This window comes from Ceratotherium simum, chromosome 20 (assembly GCF_057802395.1).
Source record: "Ceratotherium simum simum isolate JZ-2026a chromosome 20, ASM5780239v1, whole genome shotgun sequence".
In the NCBI taxonomy this organism is placed as follows: Eukaryota; Metazoa; Chordata; class Mammalia; order Perissodactyla; family Rhinocerotidae; genus Ceratotherium; species Ceratotherium simum.
Window position 1 is genome coordinate 7,753,616 of NC_141919.1, and position 11,894 is coordinate 7,765,509.

Below are 11,894 nucleotides of genomic sequence, written 5' to 3' on the forward strand. Positions count from 1 at the left end.
GATCTTAGTTTTAAAGTTCTTTCTTAGTTCAATTGATAGGTAATATGTGTACTCATCTGCAATTGCTAAAATTATGCATTGTATAATGAAACTTTCACTTTTGTTTACATATCTTTTCCTTGATACAGTGTCTTTTTTTTTAAACAAACTTTCAGCTAGTATGTTCAACACACCAGGAATGCAGAGCTTGTTGCAACAAATAACTGAAAACCCCCAACTTATGCAAAACATGTTGTCTGCTCCCTACATGAGAAGCATGATGCAGTCACTAAGCCAGAACCCTGACCTTGCTGCACAGGTGAGTTTGTATTAAAAAGGACTGTGCGGTGTGAATTGAAATAACCTAATCAAGTAATTGTGATTTTTTTTGGTACATTTGTGTTGTGTGTGCTACCTTAACACACTAGAAAAGTATGTAAAACTGCATCTTCAACTTTTTGGATAGTTTCTTCTTTGCAGTAAATTAATACTTCATATATAATAAAAACAGCTTCATCTCTGCCATTCACTGGCTAGAAAGAAGTGCAGATTTACTTTGTTTCTACATATATTGATTTAGGAGATGAATACTAAAGTTTTGGATTGCTGTCCTTTCTGAAGGTATATTCTTTAGTGAAATGTAAACCTTGAAAGTGATTAAGAACAATGTTAAGAAGTTTGAAATACTTTTATTTATTAGGTCACACAGATTCTGAGTTAATAGTCATGTTCAAAATGGCAGTTGCAAAATAGCCTGAAATTGTTTATTAAAGGCAGAGGGAGATTTGTGGGAACAGTGTTTCTTGTTCTTTCCATTATAGATCCCCCCCCCGCCCCTGGAAGTTAGTATACTGGTTCTTTATTAATTTATTCATTTTTTAACTTGTTTCTCAAGAGACCATAACTAAGAAAATTAGTGGATCTCAACCCTTGCTGAACATTTAGGATCACTTTGGGAGCTTTAAAAAAAAAAAAATTCTTGGCCTCATCCTGAGAGATTTTGGTATAATTGCACTGGATCTTTTTTCCCTCAAGTTCCCTAGGTGATTCTAATTGTACCCCCAGGTTAAGAACCATTGGGCTTGAAAAACCTTGGAGAAAGTAAAATAAGCCTTGATCATCTCTAGTTTATGTTTGCTATTTATGAAAAATGGCTTCTGTAAAGTGTTAGGAATTTGAAATAGTTTCCTTTATAGTTTATTCCCATTTCCAAAATTTTGAAAGCTCTTAATCACGTTCTTCATTATGTCAAATGAAATGGTTTTTATTTTCTAAAGTCTGGAACTGTATTGATTCAAGTATATAGCAGATATCTTTGAGTTACAATTCTCAACAATAACTTCTGCCCTCTTAAAATTTGTGGAATTGGAGATAAAGAACAAGTTTTTAGGTGAATTTTTGTATACTCTTTTAATTTTGCATATTTTAGGTATATTTTATGAAAAATTGTTTTGTTTATATGAAAATTACCAGACTGAGTTATTAGTATTAAATGCCACAACTTACTATGATCATAGCACTTTTGTTTAAAGTAAATGTGGAAAATATATATGTAGAGTGATCCTATTTGTATGTTTTTAAATGTGTATTTGACTAATTAAGAATTAGCATTGAATGTGCATCTTGCTTTAAAATTTTGATTTTAACAAGCACATTTCCAGCCATGTAAACTAACAATTTTACATTATAACATGACTTGAGCACTTTCATATACTATTTTCTTTTACTCTAAAGCAAAATGTTGACAAAGAAGGCTAGATATGAATGTCTTTTATTATACACAATATAGAAACGTTTACAATGTACTCTGTAAAAGTTTGTAGTTTCTCTGTTCTGATTTTGATTTTTAGATACTCAAAGTCTGGGTATAAAAACTGTATTGTTATATAAACAGTCAGGTAAGTTAGGAGAAATATCCTAATCAAATGAGATACAATTTTCTGAGAATGTATAAGTTTAAAATGACATGCTTTTTCAAATGACATGAATCCTAAAAGATAAATGTGGTAACTTCATTAATATGTTCATAATAAAAAGTATTTGGAGCCAATAAAGAAGCAGGTTTGTTGATCTCAGGTATTACTTTATTTACTGTGAACTTATTGGTCACTTCAAAATAAATACTGTATATCCAGAAAACATTGTCTGACTTTTTCCTGCTTTAGCTATTTTGTTGAAATTAACTAAATAATCCACTTTGCAACAATAGATAACTAAAGGAGGGAGAGAGCAGTCCTCTCTACTTCCAGTGTTTACACATAATTACTCTCAAGTATGGTTAACTACTTGAGGGCAAGGATCATCTTTCCCGCAGACTTTGGACAGGTAAATAGGCTATCAGTAAATTATTGTTAGCTGACTTTTCACTCCATCTGGGGAAACCGATACAAAATTTGTCTTTTTTGAAGCTATGAGAATTTACTAGTTTCTGGTTATGCTGATTGTGCATTGTAATCTTATTTTCAGGTATTCAACATGATGTTAATATTGACCTGACTTTTTAATTCTTAACACCTATATGAAGGTTAGGAGGCATGCAAACTTTTCTTATCTCTGGTGGTAGTGAGGTGAAATCCAGAGGCTAATCTTGGTATTCTCAATTGGATTTACATCTTTCAGGTCTTAAAGCTTTTTAATACTTTCCCCAGAGATCTGTTGGTGCTAGTCCTGGGCTGATTTTCACCTAGCAGCTCCATTTCTCTGGCAAGTTGGTTGCTGTTCTGCGGTGTTACTTTTCTGGACCTAATATTAGCTGTTTTGTAGTAGGCAGGTAGATACAGTGGTTCCAGATCTGGATTTTCTCTGTGCTTGCCACTTGCGTGTCGAGGTGTCTAAGCAAGCCATGTATAGTTTCATGTATTGATGCTTATGTTTATTCTGTCAGTGTAGCAGAAATGTACCCTCATGAATGCCAGTTACTCCCATTTTTCTTTCAAGGGCAAATATTCACCTTTGCTCAAGGAAAAGCCTAAGAAAATGATTGCTTTTATTTTTAGGATATTGCATGTCATTATCATAATCACCATTCTCATTGAGAGAGAAGATGCCTCGTTTTTGGTTTTTTTGGAGATCTCTCTTGTGGACAGTGTCTTCCCTTCCCCTTTTTTATTCATGTTCTACCCTCCTCCTTTTTAAGTGCCAGGTTAGGCACTTGGGGGAAGATAGACTATTAAACAAGGTACATTACTTGTTTCAGATATTTCCAGTTAAAATTGTTTGAACACTTGCCCCATAGATGATGCTGAATAATCCCCTATTTGCTGGAAATCCTCAGCTTCAAGAACAAATGAGACAACAGCTCCCAACTTTCCTCCAACAAGTGAGTAAGAAAAGATGCTAGCTATCTTCGGTAATGATTTGCTTGAAAAAGTTTGATGATAAACATTTTCCTTGCTCTTCTCTGACTGATAGCAAAACGTAGAATAGAGTCTGATAATGCTGTCAATTCGCAGAGAATTCAGCTTGATCTTAACTGGGCCCCATTTCACTGCTGACCTTTTGGTTATATTTCTTAAACATAAATTCTGAGGAAAGGTCCATTTTGTTTTTGCTTTTGAGGATTTAGGATTTTCAATGCTTCGATAATACCATAAATCATTTCCTTTCACTTTACTAACTTTGAAGTGCTTCATTGTGTCATATTACGCTTTGATGGTTTAACTAATCTCGAGTAACAGGAAAGAGCTCTACTCTATCCCATTTTACAGGTTTGGTTTCTTTTAATGTTTCAATTCCTCCAAATTAATAGAATATCTATTTTCCAAGGGGTAGATCTCATTTCCTCAAACTCGGAATTAGCAAGATTAAAATTGTCAGTGTTGTCATATAAGGAAGGTTTAAGACAAAAAAGTACTTCAGATTGCTGTGGTATTTTATTATTTAAAAAGATAAACGAGAAGTCAGTCTTGGTGTTTTGAAACTGGTAGTTCTAGGGCTTTTAAAATATTATGCAAATAATTCTCAGGCCTGTAAACCATTATCCAAGGTTAGTTAGTGTCCTTGATCTAGTGTAATGAGGTAAGCCTATCTTTTTTGGTCAGTCAGGTGGTGTATATTTGGAAGTAGCAAAGCTGAGCTCAGGACACATGTATTAACTTCAAATTTGGAACTGTTGTTTTTAGTGTATCTTACTGGTAAAATTGTTACATCAGCAAGAGCTAACACTTGGTCAGGAGGAATATGTGGCTTTCACCATATTACCATGCTGTATAAATTGTGCACTTGGAGGTTGTCTCTTAGAAATAATACTTTTATCTTCTGTTGGAGAAGGGGAACAGTTGTGGCTTCCAGAGTAGCTCCTGATTGTCTTTCATTATGAAAAACGGCTTTCATGATGGATTTGGGTGGAGGTCAAGTAACGGTTTGCACACTAGGTTTGCTGTTAAAGAGAGGTGCTTGTGTTTCTTTTGGGAAAGAAATTATGGATTACCAGTGTTTTAGGAGTAAGGTTTTAGGGTTTTTCTCCAGAAACATAGCAAAGAAAACATTTAAATTTTACCTTCACTGATTTTAATTCTCTTGTTACCACTGGTTTTCTTTCTTCCTTAGATGCAGAATCCTGATACATTATCGGCAATGTCAAACCCCAGAGCAATGCAGGCCTTGTTACAGATTCAGCAGGGTTTACAGACATTAGCAACGGAAGCCCCGGGCCTCATCCCAGGGTAGGTTTATTTGAAGATTATGAAAGTGTACAAGGGTTCCTTTCTCTCTCAGAATTTCAGACCTAATATCATTCTGCCTTTTTGTTGTTGTTGTTGAGATTGTTTTTAAGACAGAATTTTCAAAGTTAAAAACACTCATTTATAACTTTGCTAATATTATGTTAAAATGTATCTGATTCACCACTAGCTGGCCTAGTCTGGCCTCTAGTTTTGCAGGAGCTTTGGTTTATTACTAGTTTGTGCTTTCTCTAGGTTTACTCCTGGCCTGGGGGCATTGGGAAGCACTGGAGGCTCCTCAGGAACCAACGGGTCTAGCTCTGCACCGAGTGAAAACCCAAGTCCCACGGCAGGAACCACCGAGCCTGGACACCAGCAGTTTATACAGCAGATGCTACAGGCGCTTGCTGGAGTCAATCCTCAGGTAATGGTTATTTTGTTGCTCACGTTTTACATTCCTTAATGTTAGAAGTTTATAAATTTTCCCCAAAAAAGAAAGTGGCAGTCCTTTAGAGTTTAGACTGTAATGAAAAGCACAATCTTAAGGCTGTTGATTCTACAGTAGGCATTACAAAAATTGTTAACTTTGGTACTATATTAGGCACTAAAGGAAATGTTCTAGTTGTGAGGAAGAAATGCTACAACCTTGCCTTATTTTTTGGAAGTTGCCTTTAAAAATGCATTCTTTTGGGGCTGGCCTGGTAGCCTAGTGGTTAAGTTCGCACGCTCCACTTTGGCGGCCCGGGGTTTGCGGGTTTGGATTCCAGGTGCGGACCTACACACCACTTATCAAGCCATGCTGTGGCAAGCGTCCCACATAGAAAGTAGAGGAAGATGGGCACGGATGTTAGCCCAGGGCCAGTCTTTCTCAGCAAAAAGAGGATTGGCAACAGATGTTAGCTCAGGGCTAATCTTCCTCACCAAAATTAAAAGAAGAAAGCATTCTTTTTGGGAGTCCTTGTTTGAAAATTATTTGAAATATATTTTATAAAAGTTTGTCAGGGAGGAATAGAAACTTGATTATCCCAAATACCTCCTGAACAATTATATTATATCTAGTCTTTGTATTTGGACTTTAAAAAAAATTCTACCTACCTCACCTTGCCCACTACTACTTCTATGGTAACTTGTGTTATATATATATACACCTCATAAATATGGCTAAAAAATATGAACTCCTAATATTGTCCTTGCATCTGGAAACATTTATTGGCTTTACTGAGAATCGGCAGTTATACAGTGTTGATTGCCAGTTCAAACTTATTATAGTAGCTTGCCCCCAAACCTCTCATGGCAAAAATATAGCATGCTTTCTGATTTTAAGCCTTATTAAATACAATAAACAGAGCAGGGTTTTATCTTACAAAAGTATTTGTAATCCCGCTACCTAGCATAGCTTCTGGCTCAGTAAATACTCATGGAATTAGTAAGAAAAAGATTTTAGGTATTGGACAGAATTGTTATATAAGTTGAACAATCTACAGGCCTCCCCATTATCAGGTTGGCCAAGATTGATTGCTCATTTGTGGATTTTTGTCTTACCTCATTTCTAAAGAAGGATTTGATGGAGCTAAATTGTCAGGAGTATAGTTTGTGGGCCTGAAACTAGAACTGTTTTCTGAAGACTTGACTGGCCAGTGCAGAAGTTGAATCCACCTTCTAAGCCCTATTAGAACTTTAGAATTTTATACATGAGGACATTGGCTTTTATAATTACCCAGTTGGTCAATAGCTACAAAATAAATCATCTAATTCTAAACTATTTCCATATAAATGTTTGTTTGCCTGCATGTTCATGAGTGTTTTAAATATATTTAAAATAATGATGGAGGTTTATTAAGCTATTTTTTTTTTAAGCAGAGTTATGTGTTCTATTTGACATGGTTGTTTAGGTATAAATTAGACTATTTAAAATAACAAAATAAAGTGCTAATGAAGTTTTCAGCATGTTGAATATGTTTCAAGAGAGGCCAGTGCTTTTATAGCTCAGTAGACAATATGTTATTAAAAAGCTATTAAAAAATTTTAGAGGCTATTTAGGTGTGACATGGACTGATTTCCCTTAGAGTTTCAGTTAATTTTTTTTTTCTTTAATAGCTACAGAATCCAGAAGTTAGATTTCAGCAACAACTGGAACAGCTCAGTGCAATGGGATTTTTGAACCGTGAAGCTAACTTGCAAGCGCTAATAGCAACAGGAGGTGATATCAATGCGGCTATTGAAAGGTTACTGGGCTCCCAGCCATCATAGCAGCATTTCTGTATCTTGAAAAAATGTAATTTATTTTTGATAACGGCTCTTAAATCTTTAAAATACCCGCTTTATTTCATTTTGACTCTTGGAATTCTGTGCTGTTATAAACAAGCGCAAGATGATGCATTTTAAGGTGGAGTGCAGTAAGATGTGTGGGTTTTCTGTTTTTTTTTTTTCCTTTTTTTGGTGGAACAATGGGAATCAATGCTTTTTCATTTAAGGCTACTGCATGCGTCAAACACTTCTGCATTTATTGTAATTTTTGAAAAACATGTCACCTTTTATAGTTGGGTGAACAGATTTTTGTCCTGCATCTGTCCAATTTATTTGCTTTTTAAACATTAGCCTCTGGTAGTAATTTATGTAGAATAAAAGCATTAAAAAGAAGCAAATCATTTGCGCTCTATAATTTGTGGTACAATATTGCTTATTGTGACTTGGGCATGTATTTTTGCAAACAAAATGCTGTAAGATTTATACTACTGACAGTTTTTGCTTTATTTGTATACAACATAGTATGCACATTTGGGACTGAATTTCTAGAAGCGTACTACAATAGATTATCTGAGCAAAACACTTGTAACCAAGAAAGTAAAGATGAAGAAATACCTTTAAAGCTGAGTATTTCCTAATTGTGTAGAATCTTACAGCATCTTTGATAAACATCTCTCAGCAAAAGTGCCAGTTAGTCAGGTTTGTTGAAAATATAGTAGAAAAGCTGATTCTGGTTATCTCTTTAAGGACATTTAATTGTACAGACACCATAATGTAACATTGTCTCAACATTCACAGATTGACTGTAAATTACTTTAATCTTTGTGCAGACTGAAGGAGCACTGTAGTATAATCCAAAAGTGCATTTGCCTAGGACTTTTCAGCTTCTCCCATAGGTAGTTTAACAGGCATTACAATTTGTAATTGAAATGTTGCTTTCACTGAAAGTGTCTTGATGTTTCAGTTATTTTTAATCGCCATATAAAAATAGAACTATCTTTTGGATTTATCAGTTTTCTCATGCACAGGCAATACATGAATTTAAAATGATTTGTGAGCCACTTGTTTCTGAAGTGTTTGGTAGTTCTATTAAGAAATAGTTAAATATTGTGCTTCTCAGAGCCTCAGAGAAGGGGAACTTGGGGGGGTGGGGATCTATCCTGGATTGGGCCAGCCTAAATAATACTGGCAACCAAGATTCTGTTAGGATTTCTGTGCATATAGTGTAGTAAAGTAAATTCAGGGGTGAAAAACGAAGAGCCGTTTTAACAATGTTGAGTACATTTGGCTGTTCTACAGCTTTCTTCTTCCCTCCCCAAAGAAGTTCTGTTTGCCTAACTCTCAAACTGTTGGGGTGGTACATTCCTTTAGGACCAATTAAAATATAACTTTGGGGTCAGTAATATATTTGGCTGACTCTGGTTCAGTATTCTCTTAGGTCATTATATTCTCTCATGTACAGTTACAGGAAATTAAAATGTTAAAGTAATCTAAAATGAGTTCAGACCAATAAAATCAAGGGAAATAGAAGTTGAATTCCATTACTTCTGTAAGTTGCTTGCTGTTAAAAAAGGTTAAGAGGCCAGGTTGCCCACCAGCCGGTGCACTGTTCTGCGACTTTCCCCAGGAAGAAAACAGGTATGAAGGTCAAGGTGGAGGCACGACTAGAGGAAGTTGTTAAGGATAATATTCCTGTGTCTTCGCTCTCTCTGCCTTATGCCTCAGTCTGGTTTAAAAACTTTTGTACTGGTGAATGGTGGTATACAGTGCGAGATAGTGTCATAACCAATTTGACAAATTATTAATCATAAAATAACAATAAATCTCTAGCTTTTACACTTGGTTTGTCTTGCCTCTTTTATAGAAAGAAAAAGATGTCTTCAATTTACTTTCTCTAACCATGTCTTTTAAAGACGATTAGAGTTGATTTACCCCATATTCTATCACACTTCAGGTTATTCTTTATTAATTTTTTAAGTTTCCTCACTAAAAATATGTGCAATACACTGTATTGTATGTTAAAAAGATAGCCAATTTAGAAAGCCAAGTGACCTGGGCGTTGCTTGCTTTTTTTGGTACTTGACTAAATATTTGACTTTGAGTAAAGACATCATGATTTCTTTACTGTAAAAGTGCTGGTGAGGCCTTTTCAGCACACTGGACTGGGTGATCTCTTAAGTCCCTTTCAGCTGCTGCAGTGGTATGATTGTTATTATTTCTAATATGTTTATCTTAGATCTGAATATGTTTTAAGGACTTCAAAATACTTAAAATTCTCAAAAGCATTAAAAAAGACATTTAAAATACTGTAGGTTTAAATTGTTTTCATATTGGGTTATTTATTACAAATTGAATAAAGAACCGAGTGATGAAAATAACATTTCAGGATTTTATTTCCCAAGTGGAATATTTGTGATATCCTAAACAAAGTATAGAAAATATTGAACAATCAGATAAATGACAGCTGGCCTTTGTGTATTCAGAATTGGAGTTTCAGACTTGGTTTCAATATAGTAATGAAAGGGGTCTTTTGTTTGGGGAGACATTATTACTGTTAATTTAATAGGCAAACTACAATAAAATAGGACAGATAAAAACATCACTAACATTAGTGATAACAGTGGAAGCTAGGCCTTGTGTCTGTGTGCTTGCACCAAATGAAAAGTTGTGTGGTTAAGGCAGGGGAATATTGCATACTGTACTTCCTCTCTCAGAGATTAACATTAAGTTAAACATGTTAAAGTCAACAAGAAGTTCTCCATTAAAGAAATCTGTTTAAAATTGTTTAATCCAGCCTTTCCTATCTTCTACCATCCTTTTTCCTGAAATATTCTTCAAGGTAATGCTATATCTAGTGAACACACTTTGGGAAAACTGTACTTAGCAAACCTCCACTTCTCTGGCATTGCACATGGTATTCTCTTCTCTGGAATTTCATCTGTCTTCTGCGTATGTAATGCCTACCATTGCTTTCTGGGCTCAGTTCTGAAGTCTGCCTAAACTTTGCTAACCAGTGATTGATTTACTCTGAACCACTTAGCCTTTACTGTCAACTGCTGCATTCTCTCTCATCCACCTTACAGTTTTGAGTTTGTCTGTCTGTTGTCTGCTCCGAAATTTTGTTGGCAGTTAACTTAAGAAACATTGTGTTCCTCCTCAACTTCTTTGTATGTTTCCTCCACTCAACCATAGGCAACCATTGCCTCAGAAAGTCAGTGTTTATTCTGTTGAGTACCAGGTTCTCTTCTAGTTGCTCAAAGTATAACGGTAAATAAAACAAAGTTCTGTCCATATGCAGTTTACATAGTAGAATGTAGGGAGACAGGCAGTAAACAAAACACATATATAGACTGTTAGTGACAAGTGCTTTGGTGAAAAATTAAGCAGAGTAAGCAGGCTAGTTCAGGAAGAAGGTAGTCAGAGAAGGCCTCATTGAGAGGGTGACATTTAAATAGAGACTTGCAGAATACCTGGGAGGGTGACTAACTTCCCAGGAAGAGGGACAACTAAGAAAAGGTCCTGTAATGTGAGTGTTCTGAGTGTGTTTGTAGAACATAGGGAGTTCAGTGTGGCAGGGCAAAGTGAGCTAGGGAGAAAGCAGTGTAGGGAATATGATTGGAGAGATGGGGGCAGGGGAGTGGTTCATGTGTTTGATGTGGAGGATTTAATATCCCAATTTTTGTGTCCCATCCCCAGAGTTTCTGATTTATAGTTCTGGAATTGGAGGAGAATTTGCATTTCTAAAAAGTTCCCACGTGAGAACCACTGGACTAGGGAGACCAAGCTGGAAGCAGAGAGACTGTTAGGAGGTAATCTAGGTGAGAGATCATGTGGGCTTGGGCTGAGCTGGAAGCAGTGGAGGTGGTAAGAAGTAGATTTGGATTTGGGGTATGTTTTGAAGGCAGAGCCAGGATTTACTGATGGATAAAAGTGTGAAGTTAAGAGCAAGAGAGGTGTGAAGCAAGGCAAACAAGGTAGAGGTACATATGGGGAGGAGTGGAAATCAGAAGTTTAGTTTTGACATGTTAGGTGGGAGGCACTTGGTTGGACATATAAGTGGAGATAATGGGAAGGCAATTGGAGGAGAGATTAAGGCTATAGACAGGTTATCCAGCTGCCAGTATATAGAGATGGTATTTAAAGCCTAGGAACTAGATCAGTGGTTCTCAGCTAAAAGTGATTTTGCCCCCCAGGGGGCTTTTGGCAATGTCTGGAGACATATTTTTGACATTATGATTGGGGCTGCTATTGGCATCTAGTGAGTAGAGGCCAAGGATGCTGCTAAACGTTCTACAATGCCCAGGACAGCCTCCCACAACAGAGATTTATTTGGCCCAAATTTTAATAGTGCCAAGGTTGAAAATCCTGACTAGATGAATTTTAAAGTGAGTGTTGATAAATGCACTTTGAGAAGATTGAGCCCTGGTTTACTCTCACTTTTTCAGTTCAGGGAGATGAGAGGAAACCAGGAAAGGTGATGAATGGGCAGTAGTAGTAAGGTGAGAATCAAGAGAGGTCCTGAAAGCAGGTGAAGAAACTTTTTCACAAGGAGAAAGGTGGTAAATGAACTGTGTTAAATGCTGTTGCTTCAAGTACTCATCGTGGATTGAATGTTACTCTATGGGTTTCGTAAAGGAAGAACCTTTGTGACTATGATAGGGATGTTACAGAGTGTTGAGGGTAAAATTCTGGTTAGTGTGGATGGAGGAGATATCAGGAGACACAGAGTTTGAAGTAAAGAGAATCAGAAAAATTGGGGGCAGTAACTGTGGTGAGGGGCATGGTGGTGGTGGAGAGGAAGTTTGTCTTTTGTATTCTTTTAAGATGGGAAGTACTATAGCATGTTTGTATTCTAATGGGAATGATCCTGTGTATGGCGGTGGAGGAGAGGGGGCTTGATTTAGGAGGAGAGTATGGGGTAATTGTTTTCTACCAAAAAATACAAAGAGAAAGGAGTTATTACTAGCTTTTGAGCCTGAGAAGTTTTATAAATAAGCAGGCATGCAT

The 11,894-nt window shown here is 36.2% G+C and overlaps 1 protein-coding gene across 2 annotated transcripts in view; it reads left to right on the top strand.

The window, feature by feature from the left end:
- Nucleotides 1-8,723, top strand: part of UBQLN1 (ubiquilin 1) — a 50,672-nt gene extending 41,949 nt beyond the window's left edge. Inside the window, exons 7-11 of one of the 2 annotated variants that reach the window (XM_004440782.3) lie at nt 156-298; nt 3,215-3,298; nt 4,528-4,643; nt 4,896-5,064; nt 6,738-8,723. In XM_004440782.3, coding sequence (XP_004440839.1) covers nt 156-298; nt 3,215-3,298; nt 4,528-4,643; nt 4,896-5,064; nt 6,738-6,890 — 665 coding nt within the window. In that variant the 3' untranslated portion in view covers nt 6,891-8,723. The remainder of the gene's footprint in view (nt 1-155; nt 299-3,214; nt 3,299-4,527; nt 4,644-4,895; nt 5,065-6,737) is intronic. The other variant, XM_004440783.2, reaches the window with a different exon arrangement.
- The last annotated feature ends 3,171 nt before the right edge of the window (nt 8,724-11,894 follow it).